The sequence below is a fragment of the Pyxicephalus adspersus genome, chromosome 3 (genome assembly GCF_032062135.1).
Source record: "Pyxicephalus adspersus chromosome 3, UCB_Pads_2.0, whole genome shotgun sequence".
Lineage (NCBI taxonomy): Eukaryota > Metazoa > Chordata > Amphibia > Anura > Pyxicephalidae > Pyxicephalus > Pyxicephalus adspersus.
Window position 1 is genome coordinate 52365570 of NC_092860.1, and position 22142 is coordinate 52387711.

The 22142-nt window shown below is 38.4% G+C and overlaps 1 protein-coding gene across 3 annotated transcripts in view; it reads left to right on the top strand.

The window, feature by feature from the left end:
- GTPBP3 (GTP binding protein 3, mitochondrial) overlaps positions 1-22142 on the top strand; it is a 37352-nt gene that overhangs the window by 6570 nt on the left and 8640 nt on the right. For 2 of the 3 annotated variants that reach the window (XM_072404586.1, XM_072404589.1), the window contains exons 3-7: positions 6462-6697; positions 6956-7042; positions 11154-11356; positions 11584-11656; positions 13483-13626. In XM_072404586.1, the coding sequence (XP_072260687.1) occupies positions 6462-6697; positions 6956-7042; positions 11154-11356; positions 11584-11656; positions 13483-13626 (743 nt within the window). The remainder of the gene's footprint in view (positions 1-6461; positions 6698-6955; positions 7043-11153; positions 11357-11583; positions 11657-13482; positions 13627-22142) is intronic. The other variant, XM_072404588.1, reaches the window with a different exon arrangement.

Genomic DNA, 22142 nt, shown 5'->3' on the forward strand with positions numbered 1-22142 from the left:
GGCACTTGTGCCCGCCCATGAAGGCGGCGCCGATCGGCATTCATCAAACCAATCGGCGCCGCCTTCGTGGGCGGGCACAAGTGCCGCATGCTGGGACACAGGAACACAGAGGAGGACACTGGTAGCGGGGACCGGCGGGGATACAGGTAAGTAAAAAAATATGCATTCGGACCATAAGACGCACCCTGATTTTCCCCCCACTTTAGGGGGAAAAAAAGTGCGTCTTATGGTCCGAAAAATACGGTACTTTAATAAAAATGTATTGAAAATAGAAACAGGGCTGTGCAATGGATCTGTAAACAACTGCTAATCTGCTCCCTTTACATTACTTTTGACTTCTTTGTATGTCTGCAGTTGTAGAGGAGTTACAATTAATGTACTGGGAGCAGGCCATCCAACAAAAGAGAGAGTTAATCTGTATCTGCCATTATCCTACTCACCAGAGCCTCTCTTCTTCTTCTTGTGTGAAAACAGAGACAAATTCAGATCATATCTCAGAAATGTGCTGTCAGGACTTCCATAGCAACTTTTGTTGATTCACACTGCTCTTCTGTAATAGTGGCAGTGTTCTATAACAAGAACAATATGAGTGAGCACTACCAGAGCTAAGATTATGGAACTTTGTTCTTTATTCCTGGTTGCCTTTCCCAGCGATCCAATAATGTTATTATACTTGTTACTAACAGGAAAAAAGGCTATAGACTAAGTGAAAATGATATTCTTTAAAGGAATTGAGTCTGAGCAGCTTTTTAAATGGTAGGTTAGGTAATTGTATTCTGGTTTATTTACTTTCACGCTCTTTGCAAAACTATATTGTAGTTTTTGTTTTTGTTTTTGGATTGCTGTGTTGATTGCTGATAGGGTTGGGACTATGTTTAAAGAAAAAAGAAGAGAGAACCTTGAGAGATACTCCTATACATTGTAGTAATTGAAGTTACTGTATTGTATGAGAAAAACATAAAATATTTAATTATCTTTTAAATAATAAAAATGATTTAATATTTTTTATTTAAAAATGTGGTAACAATGGTGTTTCACAAGATTGTCACTGAAAGTTAGTTTTAGTTTTGGCAACAAATCATTTGCAGTGATTTTTTTCATTATTTATTCATTTTTGATAATTTGTTAACAGAAGTTGGATAAATTATAATGCTGCTTACTATTGCTTACAGGATACCTTTAAATGTCTTCTGCATGTTTTAATTTTAGAATTAAAAGTCTATTAGCATAAGTGTAGATGATAATTTTTTTTTTTAATTTTAGTTAACAAAATGTTATATAACGATTTAAATAGTAATGCAGTTTTAAAAGTGATTCTAAATTTGCAGTTTTCACTAAAAGAATACCTGATGATCATGCTATGCATTCAGACACATTCCATTAGGGCAGAGGCAGGCAAACTCAGGCCTTTAGGCCGGATACAGCCTAGCCAGTATTCCAGTCCGGCCTAGAAATGTATTCTTGGTCCGGCCTAATTGAATTGTTGCGTTATCCCAAGTTCCCGCAATATCATCGAGTTCCCGCACAGTAACCCCAATTACTATGCCTAAAGAGCAGAAGCAACGCGCAGCTACCAGTCTCTGGAAGGTTGACCTCGAACGTTGTGTCTTCAACCTTGAATGGACCGACTAATTATTCTTCGTCCAATGCGGCAACAAAGCTCTGTGTTTAGTGTGCAACGACACCAACAGCACTTTCAAGCGGTCGAATCTCAAGGGGCATTTTGATGCCAAGCACACGTACAGAGACTACACCGCGGATGAGCGGAAGACTGAGGCTGCTCACTTGCAGTCACGGTAGGAAAAAACCTTTCCTTGGACACCTTGTTTCTTCAGAAATGGCCTAGTAATCTACCAGGTTTGCCATCCCCTGTTATAGATTAATGATGATCTGTCCGTGTTTCCCAATTGCTCTTCGGCATTGTTTTCCAGCCACACTTCCTATTGTGGCTATAAGCAGGCATGTCAAAGCTTTGTGTGCAGGTACGTTCCATAGTTGTTGCCATCAAGAAGCCCAGTGCTCAACCCAGAAATTTGTTTTAATCCGGGTGGGAAGAAATTGTAAGTGGGTGGCAGCTCCTGTATTGTGACCAAACTCTTTAGTAACCACCCAAAACCAGCCGGGTGGGTGCTGAAAAGTGCCAGGTGGTGCACCCAGCTAAAAGGGCATGGGGAGACCTTGAAGCCCATCTTGTGACATGCTATGCAGAAGTGTGTATTGATAATGTCAGCAAGAAATCACAGCACTGAACAGCACTGAGATGCAAGAAAGAATGAAAGTTGATTTATACACAGACTGCGGTACCATTTATGATCACTATTTAAGAGACTGAAATAACCAATCATCAAAGTCACTATTGCTTTTGTAAAATGTAGGTAATGAGTAAATATAACTTAAATTGTAAGCCTTAAAAAGCCCTCTCTGTGCCTATCTTTCCAGTTTCTTTATACTTTTTGCTAAATTTTTCTTGCATGCTAGTTATTTATTTTCTTTAAAGCCCAACAATGCAGTAATGTGCAAAAAAGTATATTGATTTTACTAACTGTAAAAACGTGTTTCACATTTTATTTTTCAACTTGTTATCCCACTGAAACTGATGTATAACTGTTGTACTACTGTTTTTACTATTTATATACAATCTTTGTTTTAGTAAAAACATTTATTAAGGATACACCAACGACATGGTATTATGGGTTATCCAACAGTAGCTGTTTACTTTTACACTATCTATCTGTAATTGCATCTCCTAGACTAAACAAATCAGGCAGAGTGTGTGGGGTGTGGATATGTGTTACACCTGTGACTCATAAGGTTGTGTGTATAAGTTGGAGCTTGCACTGCTTGAGCTCTGCAAGTATAGAAGTGGAGAAGTGGAGGAGAATGTAAAATGAAGCATAAAACTCCACCTTGTAGCTGGAAGTGTAAGGGTAAAATATGCAAAAAATACAAATATTTATTAATGAACCTGACTGATGGTGTAGTGTGATAGATTTGACCATAATAAAGAAAATATGTTAACCTTCTTATAATGGAGTACACATTCAGCCTCAATATAGTTAGTTCAGGCATTTTCTGTAAAGATACACTACAGATTGTTAGAATGTAATGTGTGCCTAGGAGCAGGGGGAAATATAGGTTTCTGGCACTAATCCTTTTAATGTTTTATAGTAGGATGAAGAGTTGGGATTAAGGAAATGATGATTCAGTGGAAGGTTAAGGAAATATCTCTTTCAAGGCTTAAGGACATAGATAAGCATTTGAATGTGTAAATTCTCCCAGTGCTAGATTAAACCTTTTTTGAGCTTAAGCTGCCCAGGGAATTGGAGTGATTTAACCCGTTTCTTCCAGACAGACTTTGGAAAACTTCTTGCTACCATGATTATCTGACATCTGGAGCAGCAGAATGGTTAATATGATCTTCAGAGGCTAATAAGAGCTACTGAAGTATGTCAGGTCTGATTGACTTCCTTGAAAAATTATAAGGTCATATTACAGCAGACGAATTGCTGCAATGAAATTGAACTCAACAAGGAATTTGGTGGAAAAAAAAAAAAATGATGCGTGACTTCGATATGTATTCTGAGCTAGGCTCTCTTTTGTTAAAAGAAATTACATTTACTAGCCACTTTATTAGGTACATGTGTTCAACTGCTTGTTAACACTAATTTCTAATCAGACAATAACATGGCAGCAACTCAATACATTTAGATACGTAGATATTGTAAACATGATCTGATGCAGTTCAATCCGAGCATCAGAAAAGGGAAGAAAGGAGATTTAAATGATTTGGAACATGGCATTGATTTTGGTGCCAGGCAGGCTGGTCTGTGTGTTTCAGAAATTGATGATATGTTGTGATTTTCACACACGACTATCTCTAGGATTTACAGAGAATCATCTAATAAAGGAAAAATATCCAGTAAGCCAATGATCTCAGGGCAAAACTCCCTTTTTGATGCTAGAGGTCAGAGGAGAATGGCCACACTAGGTTGCGCTGATGGAAAAGCAATTGTAATTCTCCAAATGCACAGCACATTGAACCTTGAATTAGATACATAACAACAGCAGGAGAACCCACTGGGTGCCATTGGTCCTGCTAAGAACGAGCATCTGAGGCTAATATTAACACAGGCTCACCAAATTGAACAAGAGAAGTCTGGAAGAACATTATCTGGTCTGATGAGTCTCTGATGAGATTTGAACAGCAAAATTCAGATCATATGGTCAGAATTTGGTACCAACAGCAAAAAAAATAATGGATCCTATCCTGCTATGTGTCATGGTTCCAGCTGCTAATGGTAGTGTTGACCTGTTAATGGTAGTGTTGCCCCCTTAGTACCAATTGAATTTTGTTTATATGCCACGGACTACATTAGTATTGTTGTGACCATGTCCAGCTCTTTAAATCCTAGTATGCCCATCTTCTACTTCCACACTGAAGGCATGTAGAGCATTACTGTGTGGCTCTCTGTGTGCTTTAACTGTAGTTAATCTAGAGAGCTAGGGTTGACGAAGCACTTGAAGCCAGTTAAAGCTAGGTTTAAGACACACAGACACATTAGCAGCACTTTGCACCTGATTTATTAAAGAGTCTGGAGTCCTTGGGTGCAACACCAAACACAGGCACAGGTGTCAGTGGGTGTCACAAAATAATACCCATTGTCTTTGATGGCAGTAAACCATTGCATTGCAGCACTCTCCATGAGTTCAGTCTCTATTAGTCAGTGACAGTTTTTTGCAAATAAATGCAGCACAGGTTTTCAATGCAATTTCAATGGTTTGAGCACCCATTTTTGTAATGCTGTCTCTGTGCCAAAGCTTGAACTATAATTTAACAGGAGATAATTTTGTCTGATAGAGGAAGCAAAGTTGCAGTGTGGGGTGCTGGAACACAAAGTCAAAGTCACACTGCCAAATTTAGCTGATGCAGCAAGCAGTAATACCAAGAGAATTCCCCAGTAGGCCAATTAAGGATGGTCAGTATTTGAATTTAGAATACATATGTTTATTTTACTATAGTTAGAGGCCTCATGTACTGTATGTTTTCCATGTGTATTTGGTGTCAGCATAGGTGTGTCTTTACTACCACATGGATCTCATACAAGGCATTTATAGGTACTAATAGAACATTTGTTGTGTTCTAAATCTCCTTTACAGCATAACAAAGCATCATTGGATCATTGGGCCTGATTTATTAAAGCTCTCCAAAGCAGGAGAGGATACACTTTCATCAGTGAAGCTATCAAGCAAACCTGGAATGGATCTGGTCAAGTTTTGAAAACATTTGCTAATAAATAACAAATTACGAAATAGTAATTTAAGAAATCCATTCCAGGTTTGCTGGATCACACAGCTCCGTTGCGCCATTTAATAGTAAAACAATGGCAATCATTAGTAACCCAACATGTTGGATCTGTAAGTTATCCAGGAACAATACTAGTTTGTTAATAAATTATAACTGCATGGAATGTTTTAACTCTTAGGCCCTGATTTATTTAAGTTCTCCAAGGCTGGAGAGAATACACTTTCATCAGTGAAGCTGGGTTATACAGAAAACCTGGAATAGATTTCCTAAAAGTCATTAGCTATTTGTTAGCAAATGTTTTCAGTTCTGGACTAGATCCATTCCAGGTTTGCTGGATTACCCAGCTTCACTGGTAAAAGTGTATTCTCTCCTGCCTTGGAGAACTTTAATAAAGCAGGGCCTTAGAATAAATAGTTAATATATTTGCCAATTATATTCATTTTAAATCAATTTATCTTATGAGCTTTATATGTGTTACCTTGTGATAGACACATATGTAGCAAATGGATGTTAATGATTTTTGTTGTTAATTATTAAACATGTGTTTTAAATAATTAATAATAATAGCGTAGGCTCTTTCATGTTGTACACATTAAAAATGTATTTAAAACACTACGCAGGAGACAACAGTGGTACAAAAACATAGTAAATATGTTAACAATGGTTTGTATGCATTTTTATACAAGCCTAATGCAATTTATTTGCAATGTACACACATATAAATCAATAAATTGGCAACTGTATGTAATTCTGCTGGTTACAATTTTATCTTTTTAAGCAGAAAACTTTTTGAGTAATTAATAGCACGTGCGCTGAATCCTTCAAACTGTATTAATTCTAGTGAAGGTATGCTAATTATTAGGATATGGCAGAATTTTATGAATTTATTAACATTTTAATAACTGTGCAGAAATGTATGCGTTTATTATGTATTTGTAGCACCCCAATATTTTCCAGTTATGTACAAGTAATATAATTGTATTATAAACAAATTGTTTTAAGGAGAAGTTATCAAAATGTAACAGTACATATCTTCTAGGATAGCTGTATGTACATCCACTTTTGGTGCCAATGCTGGTTGTTTGTTCTTCTTTGTGGCACTTGTTTTTATTATAAGTATTTTAAGTAATATGTTAGTACATCTTGTGTTTTACAGACCACTGAAAAGATGGAGACATCATGACACAAGAGATACAATATTTGCCCTTTCGTCTGGCCATGGAAAATGTGGTGTAGCAGTGATTCGAACCAGTGGCCCTGCTAGTCAGGAGGCGTTGCATCTTTTGACTAAATTGTCAGCATTGCCTCCTCCACGACAAGTCACCCTAGCATCTATTATGTGTCCGAAATCTGGGGAGCTGTTAGACAGGGGACTGGTGGTCTGGTTTTCAGGTGAGCAAATGCCTCATTTATTTTGCAGATGTTACTACTGTAGCTAATCCATGCTTAGGATATTCAATGCAGTGTCTATTAAAGGTTGGGAGTAAAAAGGTTCTGTGAATTAAAAAAAAAAAAAACGCAAACCATCTGCTACCTGTGTTTGAACTGGCTTTTTATCATGAAGTCATTGCATTGGATTATATAAGTTGATTCTCATTACTAATTTCACATTTTTCATTTCTGTTATTTATATATATCTCCTTTTTTTAGGTCCTCGTAGTTTTACAGGAGAAGACTGCTGTGAATACCATGTACACGGTGGACCAGCTGTGGTCGGTGGCGTACTACAAGCTCTGGGTAGGATATCCATGAAAATTCACATTTCTCATAAGTAGTGGAAATAATTTATTTGATGTTTATTTTCCAGTCATTTTAAATAATGTGTTCAAGAAAAAGATAATTTGCATTGATTTATACAATCCCAAGGCATAGGGTAAATTTACTAGACCAACTGACTGCTGAGAAATACAGACACTTAACAAAGGATGCAAAAAGCTAAATTTACCCAGTAAAAATACATTATACCTAAAATCCCATTTATTTAGCTACCATTAGTGTTATACTAAAGGTCAACAAATACGTCATATCCTTCTATGCTTCATGTGTCCGCTCTGACCTGCTGGATCAAGTGTGCCCTCTTCCTTCCCATTTTTTGACCAATACTTCCTGCATTCTAAATAATCAAGAGATAAGAATTTCAATTCCTTTGTTTCACACTAACTTAGGCATTATTTTACCACTGGCATGCAGACAAAAAGAATGACTAACCTAATGCACAACTACTTTTGTTATTAATGATAATATAAGGTAATAATTAATAATATTATACTACATTTATAATAATGATGATAAACAAGGTTTAAACATATTGATACATATTGGTACTGTTCCCCCACAGTTTGATTTTGGGTTGAATGTTGGCCATCATCATATTACCTACTTTGTGTTAACCTTACCTACTTTCTATGGCTGTTTCCATCTAGCTGCCAGATTTCCTGAAATACAACTTAGATGGGTGTCTGAGGGCCTGTAGGCTTCCAGGGGTGTGAAATCCAAATTTTCTATATTAATAGTAAATTTTGCTTGTCAGTAAGTTATTGTACAGATTCTCCGTCATTTCAGCCCCTGTGTTGTTACTTTCAGGCCTCTATGATGTGGGAACTCCTGTACTCCTGGACAGACATTGCTTCTGCCACTCGGCCTCTATCACTTCAAATATTTGCTTTTAGAAACCACAACTTGTTCTGTTCACACCCAGCAACTGTATTTAGAAGTTACAATAGAAAATAAAAATTAACAGTGTTATTGCTGCAGTGTGTTTACTTTCGCAATTAGGTTCAGATCAAACAATTTCCTGGGTCAACCATACTAATTTACTAAAATTGTTTTCTTTTGAACCTCATGAACCCCAATCAACCCTAATGAGCTTATTCTACATCTTATTCTTTCAGTTCTTGAATTCTATTGTTTTTACCACTATTATTTACATGTTTTCTTTTTTTCATTCCTATTTTTACCTTTTATTCTACAAAAGCATACATTTAAAAGTCTATTTGTTAACAGTATTTGCCATTTTTTTATCAGAAATGAAATTTCAATTTTTATTTAAACCTGACAAATGATGAAATAAAATGTAAAGGTATTACCCACACATTTTAAATAAATACTGGAAAATTATGTCTGCGTCATTGGTGCTATAGACAGCAAAGAAAATAAATAATTTTTGCTAGGCAGTATTACCAAAAGAAAACCCTAATTGTCCCTGTGCCCCTTCCCTCCAAAAAATGTAAATAAAAATTGCTCTTGTCTGCCTTCTCACTTGGCATCTGAACATACCAACTACAAGGCAGCTCTGAAAAATCTCAAACTTTTCTCATTTTGGGACAGTTATACATTTTCTAGTTGTAATATTTCAGGATTTATCAATATATGGCGACTTGGATTTGGGGGGCCCAAAGCTATTAACCTGCCCAGGAGATTTTTTGGTCTTATTACAGCTGTGTGTGTGACTGCATGAAGTTTCAATCAAACTAAAGCTATTTTGTTCATATATCTCCCAAATCTGCACAGAAATACATTTATTATTTATCACAACACTAAAATATTCACCCTTTTACAATACTGTGGGAAAGTAATACCAATTTGTTAGTTTTTTGCTGCACCCCAACATTTTTGTTTTGCCTTCTTGAATTTTCCTTATACAAATGAAAACATTCTGTAAAGAGATTTTTAATGATAAAGTTTGGCAATAGTACTTACTGAACTTGAATCCTTAAACCCTGGTAGGATATCTGTAGATGTGCTTATTTTACCATCTATAATACAGATTAGGAACATCGCTCACTAAAGTGGCCAATGACTTCATCAGAGCTAAGTCTCAAGGCAACTTTTCCCTGCTCCTTCTCCTTGATCTTTCCTCTGCTTTTGACACTGTTGATCTCCCCCTTCTAATACAAATCATGCACTCCATTGGTATCTGTGACACTGCTCTCTCTTGGTTTGCTTCCTATCTGTCTGACCGCTCCTTTCAGGTTTCTTTTAATCATAATTCGTACATTCCCACTCTCCTCCCTGTTGGTGTTCCCCAAGGGTCAGTCCTTGGACCGGTTCTCTTTTCTCTGTACACCTCCTCTCTCGGTAGTCTCATATCCTCCTTTGGCTTACACTACCATCTGCTGATGACACTCAAATCTATCTGTCCACCCCTGACCTGTCTCCTTCAGTCCTGGATAAGGTCTCATGCTGCCTGTCAGCCATCTCATCATGGATGTCGGACAGATTCCTGAAACTCAACCTGGATAAAACAGAACTCATCATCATCTCCCCCTCAAATTCCAAATCTCCACCTGACATATTTCTAACTGTTAACAACACTGTTATTCGGCCCTCCCCTCAGGCACGTTGTCTTGGAGTCACCTTTGACTCTGCCCTCTCATTTACCCCCCATATTCAGAACATTTCCAGGTCCTGTCACTTTCACCTACGCAACATTTCCAAAATCTGCCCTACCTGTCCCCTTAGACCACCAGCCTCTTTGTACACCCTCTTATCATCTCTCATCTGGACTACTGTAACCTCCCCCTCTCTGGTATTCCACTAACCTGACTCTCTCCTCTACAATCTATTATGAACGCTGCAGCAAGACTTCTCCTCTTCTGCTGCATCTCTTTGTAGTTCTCTTCATTGACTTCCATTTCACCTTAGAATCAAATTCAAGCTCCTGTGCTGTGCCTTTAAATCCTTCCAGAGTTCTTGTCCCACTTACCCTTCTGGCCTGGTAGAAATATTCTCCTCTTGCCGGTCTCTTTGCTGCTCCAATGGCCTACTACTGATTTCCTTACTCATAACCTCATCACACGCACGGCTCCAAGACTTTTCTACAGCTACCCAACTCTCTGGAATGGTCTTCCTTGTCCTATTCGGCTTGCTCCTACTTTCTGCTCATTTAAAAGAGTGCTCAAAACCCATTTTTTGCCTACCCATCTGTTTTTTAAACCATCACTGTCTCCCACCACTGCATATCTCCCTTCTATTGTGTATTACTTCCCTACATACTAGATTGTAAGTTCTCCGAGGCAGGGTCCTCTACTCCTCCTGTGTCACTGTCTGTATATGTCTGTCATTTGCAACTCTTATTTAATGTACAGCGCTTCAGAATTTGTTGACGCTATAAAAAAACTGTTTAATATTATTATTAATAATTTTATCAGTAACATTTACATGAAAATCCTTTTAACATGGCTTTTGTATTTCTACTTTCTTTCTGTTCCATAATTTGATCAATTTAACAATGGTTGAAATAGATAAAAATGTAATGATAAGGACTATTTGTTATGGCTAAACTGTTATGATGGTACTGTGTTATTACTATGTAGATTGTTTTCCATACTCTTCATATACAGTTAGGTCCATAAATATTTGGACGGAAACAACTTTTCTCTAACTTTGGTTCTGTACATTACCATGCAATCTTTTTGTTCAACTCACTGAATTAAAGCTGAAAGTCTGCAGTTCAACTGCATCTGAGTTGTTTCATTTAAAATTAATTGTGGTAATGTACACAAAATAAAAAAAAAAGTTGTCTCTGTCCAAATATTTATGGACATTGCTGTATGTGCTAATGTATTTATTGCCAATGTACAAACTGGAAACTTTTAATTTGCTTTGCAGAAGTAGAAAAAGGCTTGAAAAATGTGCTAGCAGAATTGTGTTTATTGTAAACTGTAAAATTGCCTGGGCTTGGCAGCAAAATATATACACCCTGTGGTTCTCTTGATGAAAATTGTATATTGTTACCAATGAGCTGGTTCTGCTCCATCTACCTTTTTTACTGATGAAATGAAAACGGCAAATACATCAATGTAGCTAAAGTATCGAAAATCAAATTCTATTTTTTTTTCTCTCCTAGGACATTTAAAAACACTTCGCCCTGCCGAGCCTGGAGAATTTACAAAGAGGGCTTTTCAAAATGGGAAGCTGGATCTAACTGAAGTAGAAGGTCTTGGGGATCTAATCCATGCTGAGACTGAAGTTCAAAGGAGACAAGCATTACGCCAGATGTCTGGAGAGCTTGGACAGCTATATCAGAGATGGAGCCAACGATTAATCCGGGTTAGAAATAGCTTTATGTACCTGTGTCTTCTGTGATTGTATTGCATTCTCTGCTAAAATGGAACTATTATGTATTTTCAGTGAGTACAAATTTTTGTATAGTTTTATATACATAGCTATTTCCAGTTTTCCAATGTTTTATGATGTAATTAATTAATAGGACCTCTATCCTACTATTCAGAAAATAACTTGTCTGTTTTTACTCTATTTCCCCTATTTCTAATTAGGCATTGGCTCATGTTGAAGCGTTTATAGATTTTAGTGAAGATGACAACATTGAAGAGGGTGTTCTGTTCACAGGTATCCACAAAAACTCTATTATGTTATTGTAGCGTATTGTGCATGGATGGATGCCGATGCCTGTGTGTCACTGGCACGATGTTTAGCATAACACATAATGATAATGCATAACAAGCATAATTCTTAAAGGTCTCAGCAGTCTTTAAAGTTGATGTGCTGCTATTTAGTGTTCATATACAGTTAGGTCCATAAATATTTGGACAGAGACAACTTTTTTTCTAATTTTGGTTCTGTACATTACCACAATTAATTTAAATGAAACAACTCAGATGCAGTTGAACTGCAGACTTTCACTTTAATTCAGTGAAGACCCTTTCTTGGCAATGACAGCCTGTAGTCTTGAACTCATGGACATCACCACATGCTGGGTTTCCTCCTTTTTATTGCTCTGCCAGGCCTTTACTGCAGCGGCTTTCAGTTGCTGTTTGTTTGTGGGCCTTTCTGTCCAAAGTTTAGCCTTCAACAAGTGAAATGCATGCTCAATTGGGTTCAGATCAGGTGACTGACTTGGCCATTCAAGAATATTCCACTTCTTTGCTTTAACAAACTCCTGGGTTGCTTTGGCTGTATGTTTTGGGTCATTGTCCATCTGTATTATGAAACGTCTCCCAATCAATGTGACTGCATTTAGCTGGATTTGAGCAGACAGTATGTCTCTGAACACCTCAGAATTCATTCAGCTGCTTCTGTCCTGTGTCACATCATGGATAAACACTAGTGTCCCAGTGCCATGGCAGCCATGAACACCTAAGCCATCACACTGCCTCCGCCATGTTTTACAGATGATGTAGTATACTTTGGATCCACGCCTTCTCCATACTTTTTTCCTGCCATCATTCTGGTAAAGGTTGATCTTGGTTTCATCTGTCCAAAGAATGTTTTTCCAGAACTGTGCTGGCTTATTTAGATGTTTTTAGCAAAGTCCAATCTAGCCTTTCTATTCTTGAGGCTTATGAGTGGCTTGCACCTTGCAGTGCTCCCTCTGTATTTACTTTATGCAGTCTTCTCTTCATGTTAGACTTGGATATCGATACGCCTACCTCCTGGAGAATGTTGTTCACTTGGTTGGCTGTTGTGAAGGGGTTTCTCTTTACCATGGAAATGATTCTGCGATCATCCACCACTGTTGTCTTCCGTGGACGTCCAGGTCTTTTGGCGTTGCCACCAGTGCTTTGTTTCTTTCTCATGATGTACCAAATTGTAGATTTTTCGCCACTCCTAATATTGTAGCAATTTCTCGGATGGGTATTTTCTGTTTTTGCAGCTTTAGGGATGGCTTGTTTCAACTGCATGGAGAGCTCCTTTGACCACATACATGCAAATCCCCCCCCCCCCCCCCAACACACACCACACCCCACACACACACACAAATCAACTCCAGGCCTTATATCTGCTTAATTGATAATGACATACCGAAGGAATTGCCCACACCAGCCCATGAAATACCCTTTAGGTCAATTGTCCAATTACTTTTGAGCGCCTGAATTGAAGTGATTGTGTTAAAAAAAAGCTTTAGTTCCTCACATTTTTATGCAATCTTTTTGTTCAACCCATTGAATTAAAGCTGAAAGTCTGCAGTTCATTTGCATCTGAATTTTTTCATTTAAAATTATTTGTGGTAATGTACGGAACCAAAATTAGAAAAAACTTGTCTCTGTCCAAATATTTATAAATCTAACTGTAGTTCATTTATAATGTACTATCATATTATGGTGTGATGTTGTTCCTTAAAGCAGTTCAAATTAGATACTAGTAATTTTTGAACAAACAAAAAGGAGTAGGATCTGTTTGATAATGCTATTAATGGAACTCATTTGAATTGTAAGTTGATGAAGAAGTGGAAAAGCTTCAGAAAGAGCTGGAGGAACATCTTAAGGACAACCGAAGAGGCGAGAGATTGAGAGATGGGGTGCAGGTAGTCCTAGCAGGATCTACCAATGCAGGAAAGAGTAGTCTACTTAATGTATTAAGTAAGTACCCTTGTATGTTTATTTATGTAATGTTTGGATAAAAAATTGTATTTTTTAAATAGCAGACCACTATGATAAGCAAATCTTTAACACTGTTTCATGGTGTCGAGGCTTCCATTCTCTGCTTTCAGCGTGTTTCTGTTGTACAGTGAGTCAATCCATGATACTTATCAGTAAAAAGGATTTGAAAAAGGTAAAACAATAGTGTCATACTCTGACATTACCTGGCAGCATTTCCCTGTACCAGCAGGCTTTAAAAATTGCTTTAGTATGTGCGGGTAAGTCAAATGTCCTCTAATGACAGAGTCGTTTTATTAAGTTAAACCATTTGGGTCTTTGTCCTCATGAAAAGATGCTTTTAGGTGCTGGGGGGAATATGTCTCCTAATAATTGTAGTGAGTCCCAACCATAAAAACAAATACCAATATTACACAACAACCTGATATTGTTTAAGTTTACTGGAGATTTTTTGTATTAATTTTACTATTTTTTCTTTCCTAATTAATAATAATGTATATTTTTAATAAAAGGTAATATTTGCTCTTGTCTTGACTATAGAGATTGGTCAAAAGTCCAGTGTAATTTTGACAAAACGGCAGAGACACAGCTTGTTTTTCAATCTGTATATTGTTGACGCAGCACAGAGCTCCCAGGTTAATGAGCTTAATTGGAGTAGGTTCCATTTGTGTGCACATTTTTGTGTTTGAAAACTGTTGACCTAGCTACATCAGTAATTGCCACGTTCAGTCCAGGCATGTATAATGTAATGATTTCTTTGCTACTTTTATTAAAACATCTAAATGCAAAAAGACCAACAAGAACAAGTAGTTCTGGTCCTGGCAAAACAATTGTCATATGAAGAGGGGTTTTAAACTATCTAATCAATGATACTCATATTACATACTTTGGTTTATGACAGTAACACATTTAAAACAATTTTTTTTTTAATTTACTGTATATAGAGGAGTTACAAATAGAATAGATTTATATTCAATTTTACAGAATAAGTGGAAGAAAACAGATCTTATACAAGGATTGGAAAGTTAATACATTATACAATCACATATGTTATATGAAAGACATTTTATCCCTGAATAATTATCTTTAAATATACTTTAAGAATATGCATATTGTGGAATGAAAAAATTAACAATATTTGTCTTAGCTTTAAGAGGATATTGTTAGGGGTTATTAAAATGCATGGGAGATAAATATGGATAAATGTGGATTAGATTGGGGTGAGAGGGAAGGTAGGATGAGGGGGAAATTGAAAAAAAACGGGATCACAAGAGGATGACAGGAGAGTATAAGATAACTAGTTTTAAGGAATACAACTCAGGGTCTTGAGACGGGGATTGGCAGGTGTTGATCCAAGGTGACCAAATGGAATAAAATTTGTCCATGGTATCTTCTAATTGGGCTGTATATTTTTCTTGTGTAAGAATCCAGAAAACATGTTAAAACAATTTTTTAAATTAGTAAAACTTTTTATATTTTGAGAATGAGGTGCTGGTAAACATCCTACTCCTTTAACTCCTGATCAGTGTATAGCAGGTTAGTAACTTTCCTGATTTTCCCTGACTGTCCCTCATACTTCTGGAAACACTGATTTTGTTCTCCCCATTTGAGTCTTATCAAAGGATATATCTTGAATATATGAAAGAAGTAGAACTATTAAAATCTTGTAAACACAGGGTAAATTTAGATGTTTCTCTCCAGCTGGCCAGTGTAAACTGTACCAGATTTAGTACTGTATATGTTTTAGCTAGAGTATGTATTGAGAATAGAAGTGAAAGTTCATGTGAATCTCAACTCTGCTTATTTCACATTGAGTTTGTTGCTTACCAACCTTCTCTTTATCAAAGATGACTAGTATAGTTATGTATCATGAGGGAATGCTAGTCTTGCCTTGTTGTTATATAGTAGTATGACCAAAACAAGTTGAAAAGAAGTATACTTTAGAGACAAAAACTGGAAGGGCTGCAAACAAGTATAGAAATGTACATATAATAGGCATCTAAATAAATGCCTTGCTGTAGAGCCGTAACACAATATAATTTACTTATAAGAGGTCTGAAGATATAGGTATGTAGAGTGGAAAGTTAGGTAATCTTTTTTTCCACATGAATGAATGCAAATTTGTGAAGAAAAAAATTGGGCGGAATATGAGGAGGATATTACAAAAATAGTGATCTTGTATAAGTAAACTAAATAAACTTTTAGGCTTTAGATTTCTGGGTTCCGTTAAAGAATAGTGCTGGTGGGTAGTTCAAAAGAACTTGGAAAAAGTGTCAGAGGCAATGTGCATCATTTTTAGTCCTGTTAGAGAAATGTAGTCTAGGTCACAGACCACTTCTTATTTTATTATTATGCTCTGACCAAATAAGTCCATAATAAAAAAATGTCAATATAGGTTGCAGCACGAATCTGGAAAACATTTCAAGGCCATGGCCTAAACATGAATCAGAATGTTTTTTTCCTGCAAATACCACTCGCATTATTCATGTGGTGTGGCAACAATGGTGTGGCATTGAAACTCTAGTACAGTTCTTATAGAGGATCACAAGATGGCACTAGTAGCTTGTTCTTAGCTGCTGGAATTCCATCTAATGCAAGCTGTATGCAGTTTACTTAATGTAAACCTGTCATGGTATTATTTTATCATCATATTATTACCATTTATTTATAAACCACCAACATATTTATAACATATATAACAGCTCTGTAATAGTAGATATTCAGTAGATAAGTGCAAATGACACAGGACGAGGAGAAAACCTTGCCCAAAAAAACTTACAATGATTCTTTCAGCAGTAATGCTGAAATGAAGTTAGTTTAAACCAAAAAATAAAACATAAAAGGTTTTAGCACCAAATAAGCATTGCTACTGTTTATTGATTTTTGTTCTACTAATAGATAATCGGGATGTGTAACATCCCACATAAGAATGTGCTGGGTATCCCGGCATCTCCCTGGGCTGGAGGGACTGAATCAACTCCCATGCACATACAGTATTCCTGGCCCAGCCAATAAAGGTTGCTAAAGGTCAGGACACATGGAAGAGAAGAGGAAGAAAATGCCAGTGTCCGTAATGGAACGTGGATAGATAAGGGTATTTTATTGCAGAGGGGACATCACCTGTCCCTTCTGCAATAAAGGATTTGCCTTGTTACAATTTTTTTTTAAATTTCTAGCTAAAGTTTCACTTCAAGCTGGTATACTTCAGACAAATCGTACCCATGATAATAAGCAAAATTATGTTTCTTGGATGAAGGTCTTATTGTCACCAATATGATTGTATATTTTACAAAATGTCTTTTTTCCTTTTCCAAAATTAAAAGCATTGCACTCACAGAACATTAAATTAATTGGTTTCATTTCATCCGTAATTCATAACCAGAAATATAGTAGTAATGTATGAATTAGAAGAAACATAGTTACATAGTAGTTACATAGTAGGTTAGGTTGAAAAAAAGTTCAAGTTCAACCACTAGAGAAATAATCATATCACAGATAAAAAACCGTATAAGACATAGTTGGTCCAGAGGAAGGCCAAACCAACCTTGGTACAACTTGCTTCAACAGGGGAAAAAAATTCCTTCCGGATTCCATGAGACAATCGGATGTTCCCTGGATCAACAGTCACTGTTATCTTTACTTTAAATCCTTAACACCCAGTTATTTTCTGTACTTCTAGAAAAGCATCTAGCTTTTTCCTAAAGCAATCTATAGTAGTTTCTGAAACTACTTCATGAGGGAGCCGATTCCACATTTTCACAGACCTTACAGTGAAGAATCCCTTCCTTATCCAGGGCTTAAACTTCTTTTCCTCCAGACGCAAAGAGTGCCCTCTTGTTCTTTGTAATGATTTTGAGTTGAATATTTGGGAAGAGAGTTCCCTGTATGGACCATTTATATATTTATAGGGTGACCAAATCCTCTCTTTAAAGTCACTTCTCAAGAGAGAATAGATTCAGCCCTTTGTTTTAACCTTAGGTTTGGAACACAGGCTACCAAGTAGGTATGAACCCGAGATAAAGCATCGGTATTCCCCATCTGTACACCAGGACGATGCTTGACAGTAAAACTAAATTCTTGAAGGGCTAAGAACCATCTATTAACCCTCCTGTTAGTTTACTTGTTTTGGGCCATCCACTTTAATGGGGCATGATCGGTTATTAGCAGAAACTGTCTGCCCAGCAGATAGTACCTCAAGGAATCAAGTGCCCATTTCAAAGCCAAACATCCTTTTTTAAACTCATGGGCCTTTCACTTCTGACTGAGGTAAACAATGGGGTGTTCTTCCCCATTTTGAACCTGTGATAGCACTGCTCCTAGTCCGACAAAAACTCCTTAGAAAAAAATCTCCTCAGGAGAAGATAGCACTAGCTCGCTACATAAAGCCTTCTTTAATGCCCCAAATGCAGCTTCTGCTTCTGGAGACCATTTAACCATTACCAATTCCTTCCCTTTTGTCAAATTTGTCAGGGGATTTGTCAGGGGAACGGCCTGGGATGCAAAGTGAGGAATAAAGCGCCTATAATAGCCGGTGATCCCCAAGAAAGCACAAACGTGCTTTTTATTAATTGGGCGTGGCCAATTCTGGATGGCATCTACTTTCTTTTCCTGAGGCTTTAATGTTTCCCTTCCAATGGTGTACCCCAGATATTTGGCTTCTTCCAGCCCAATAGCGTGCTTTTTAGGGTTTGCAACAAACCCAGCTTTCGCAATTAGCACTGCCTGAACCTTTACTAAATGCGAGGTCCAATCTCCACAATGAATAATTATGTCATCCAGGTAGGCCGCAGCATATTTTTGATGGGGTCTGAGTACCTTATCCATCACCTGCTGGAACGTAGCTGGAGCATTCTGTAGTCCGAAGGGCATATTTCAATACTAGTATGCTCCGTCAGGGGTCACAAAAGCAGTTTTCTCCTTAGCTGACTAGAATTGGGGGATCTGCCAATATCCTTTGGTGAGATCTAAGGTAGTCATGTATCTAGCATTCCCCAACCGATTAATCAACTTGTCTATCCGGGATATAGGATAGGTGTCAAATTTTGTGATCTGATTCAGCTTACAGTAATATTTTCCCAATCTCCAGCCCTCTGGTTTGGGAACTAACACATAACCCCGAATTCAAGCATTTTTTTAACTTTTTGACATATTACCTCTCGTCTAGCTTCAGGAATTCGATAGGGTTTCAGTCTTACCCTTTCACCTAGAGGGGTGATAATATCATGTGTAGCCATGGATGGAGAACATATCCCTATTTTTGTAGCACAAAATCTCTCGATTCCTGTTGTTGACTCTTTGACTAGGTGTCTGGTATCAAGACTTCTGGGATTACAGAGTCAGACCGAGCAGGTAGCTCTGTCATCCTTACAGTTAATGCTTCCCTTTCTTTCCATGGTTTCAACAAATTTACATGATAAATTTGCTCTGGTTTCTGCCTACCAGGTTGGCTAATCCATTTGGCTAAGAATTTACTTTCCACCGTGGGAACTAGTACCAAAACTCTATCGCCAGGGCCAAAAGTTATAAATTCTCTGCTGCACCAACTGCGCTTGGGCCGGAAGCTCTTTAACCATGGTCAATACCTGCGCAATTCGGTCCTGCATTTGCGCCACATGCTCGATGACACTTCCATGAGGGTAACTTTCACTTTCCCATGTTTCCTTAGCAATATCTAACAGTCCCCTGGGGTGCCTCCCATAAACTAGTTCAAAGGGAGAGAATCTGGTTGAGGATTGGGGTATCGCCCAGATAGCAAACATCAAATAGGGGAGTAGACAGTACCAATTTTCCCTGCCTTTATCTACTACCTTCCGCAGCATCTGTTTTAAAGTGTTTTTTACACGTTCTACTAAACTGTCTGTTTGAGGGTGATACACCGTTGTGCGTAGCTGCGTCACCTCTAAGAGTTTACAAAGCTCTTTAGTCATCGGGACATAAACGGTTTCGTTGATCAGTAAGTACCTCTTTGGCCACTCCTACTTGGCTGAAAACTTGGAACAGTTCCCGGGCTATGGTTTTAGCAGAGGTATTTAGGAGAGGAATTGCCTCAGGATACCGAGTAGCATAGTCCATTATGACTAGGATATAGTGATGGCCCCTAGCTGGTTTTAGCAATGGGCCAACTATATCCATGGCAATCGTCTCAAAAGGGACCTCAATGATGGGGGGGAACCGAAGGGCTACAAAAATGTGGCATTGGGGCAGACACCTGACATACAGGACAGGAAGCACAGTACATCTCCACCTCCTTGGTGACCCCTGGCCATTAAAACCTCTGGACTGTTTGCTCTCTGGTTTTCTTAGCCCCCAGATGTCCCCCTAGGAGGTGCCCATGGGTCAGATCTAACACCAATTTTCGGTACGGCTTGGGTACCACTAGCTGTTCAATGGTTTCCCCCCCACTTTGTGACACCCGATAGAGAAGGTCCCTTTCAATATTAAAGTATGGGAATGCAACCCTCTCGTCTGGGTGCACTAGGTTCCCATCAATTTTTACGGCATTCTCCCGGGCTTTAAACAGTGTGGGGTCTTTCAATTGCTCTGTAACAAAGTTCTCTCTATGTACCTGTAAGTCAGGGAGTTCCAGGGTTTAATGGCTTTCCCCCGAAGTTGCCGATTCTTCCCTAGGATTAACTGTTTCCCCTGCTAGCACAGACAAAGGAAACCCTGGAGTGTCCTTACAATCATCAGAGGACTCCTCAGTAGCCTCATGCTCTAAGGATCCCAGCATTGCATGGGGTGGGTGATCCCAGAGTTCCTGGAAATTGGGAAAATCCCTCCCAATGATAGCATCATACTTTAAGCGGGAAACCAACCCCTCCTGATGACACAGTTTTTCTAGGGTGGTTTCAAAAGGCACTGACCTCACAGGATACTCCCTAGTTTCCCCGTGTACACATGTTGTCCCCATTGTTTTAAGACAGGAGGTCTCTGTAACCACTAGCTCAGCTTTCACCAGCGTTAGCACACTACCTGAGTCTAACAGCCCCACAATCGGTTTGGTATTAATATACATTTTACACCAATATTTTTCATCGCCTCGCATAGCAGGGCATGCAATGGTGACAAAAAGAGACTGTTGTCTGCCACTCAGAAAGTGCATTGGTTCATCCACCACAGGGCACAAAGAACATGTTTGGCTCCCTCCTTGGGGGCTAGCGTTCTCAGTCTCTTCCGCCATACATTGACTGGAGTTTGTATATTACCCTTAGCTCCCCTTTTTTCGATTTGTCCACCCTCATGCCTTAGTTCACTCTTACCCACAACTGGGGATGGTCTGGTCTTGGGGTGGAAAGTCGGTGAGTACTGAAGGGAGGTGTTAAGTTCTCGGCAGCTAAGTACCTTTCCACCAGGTCCACCAGCTTATCAGCTGTCGACGGGTCTCCATGGCTCACCCAGTTTTGTATGGAAACGGAGGGATCTTAGGAACCGGTACTTGACTACCCGTTCTACAACTTACGGTCCTGACAACAGCTCCGGTTGTAGCTACTTCCTTGTTAGATGTATCAGGTCATACATTTGGGATCTTGGAGGTTTTCCTGCTCAATAGGACCAGTTATACACCCGTAGGGCCCGGACAGCCAGGGTGACACCCAGCCGTGCCAGTATTTCTGCCTTAAGGGGGACATAGCAGCTTGCTTCCGACGGCTCAAGGTCATAATAGGCTTTTTGGGACTCTCCAGAAAATAGCAGGGCCACTTATCCTGCCCACTGTTCCCTAGGCCAACTTTCCCTCTCAGCAGTTCTTTCAAATATGGTCAAAAACACCTCAGGATCATTGTCCGCAGTCATTTATTTCAACAACTGGCTTACCTGAAAAAACCAGCACCACTCTCGGCGTCAGCCTGCTCTCGTAAAGATATCTGCTGTTTTAGTGCATCTAATTGTTGTTGGTAGCTCTGTGCTTGTATTTCCAACAATTACTTTTGGCGGGCCTCCGCTTTTTCCAGACCTAGCAGCAATTGTTGGTTAGTACACTGTTGGTTGGCATTTGCCAAAAGCTGTTTTAGTATCTCCTCCATGCCTGCCGGCCTTCCACATACCCGCTTTTAAAGCTGCCGGCATCCTCCACCATATGTGAGATCGCCCTTAGCAACAGGGGGTGTTTTAAATAGGAAAGAGAGCCAGCAGGTTAAAAGTAAAACTGACTAAACAGAAAAATACTTTGCGTATAACCTGTATCTGGGGCAAATGTACCTGTCATCCTGGGCGAAACCCTGTGATTTATTTGACTAGCTGTTACACTATATATATATATTTGAACATTTTTTTTTTAGTTGTCACTGGTAACGATCAGGTCTAACCTTGGAATTCATTCCACAAATTTTATTTATATGTTTTGCAGTATGGCATTTCTGGAGAAATTCAAAAGCACTTTCCTTTAAACTTGGTTGCTAGTTTCCTTCCCTTAAAAAAACTTTTCTATTGTGTAAATATGTATGCTGCAGTTTAGGATGTGACCCTTTTAGAACTATTGCAAATGACTAATGGGTTCAAGA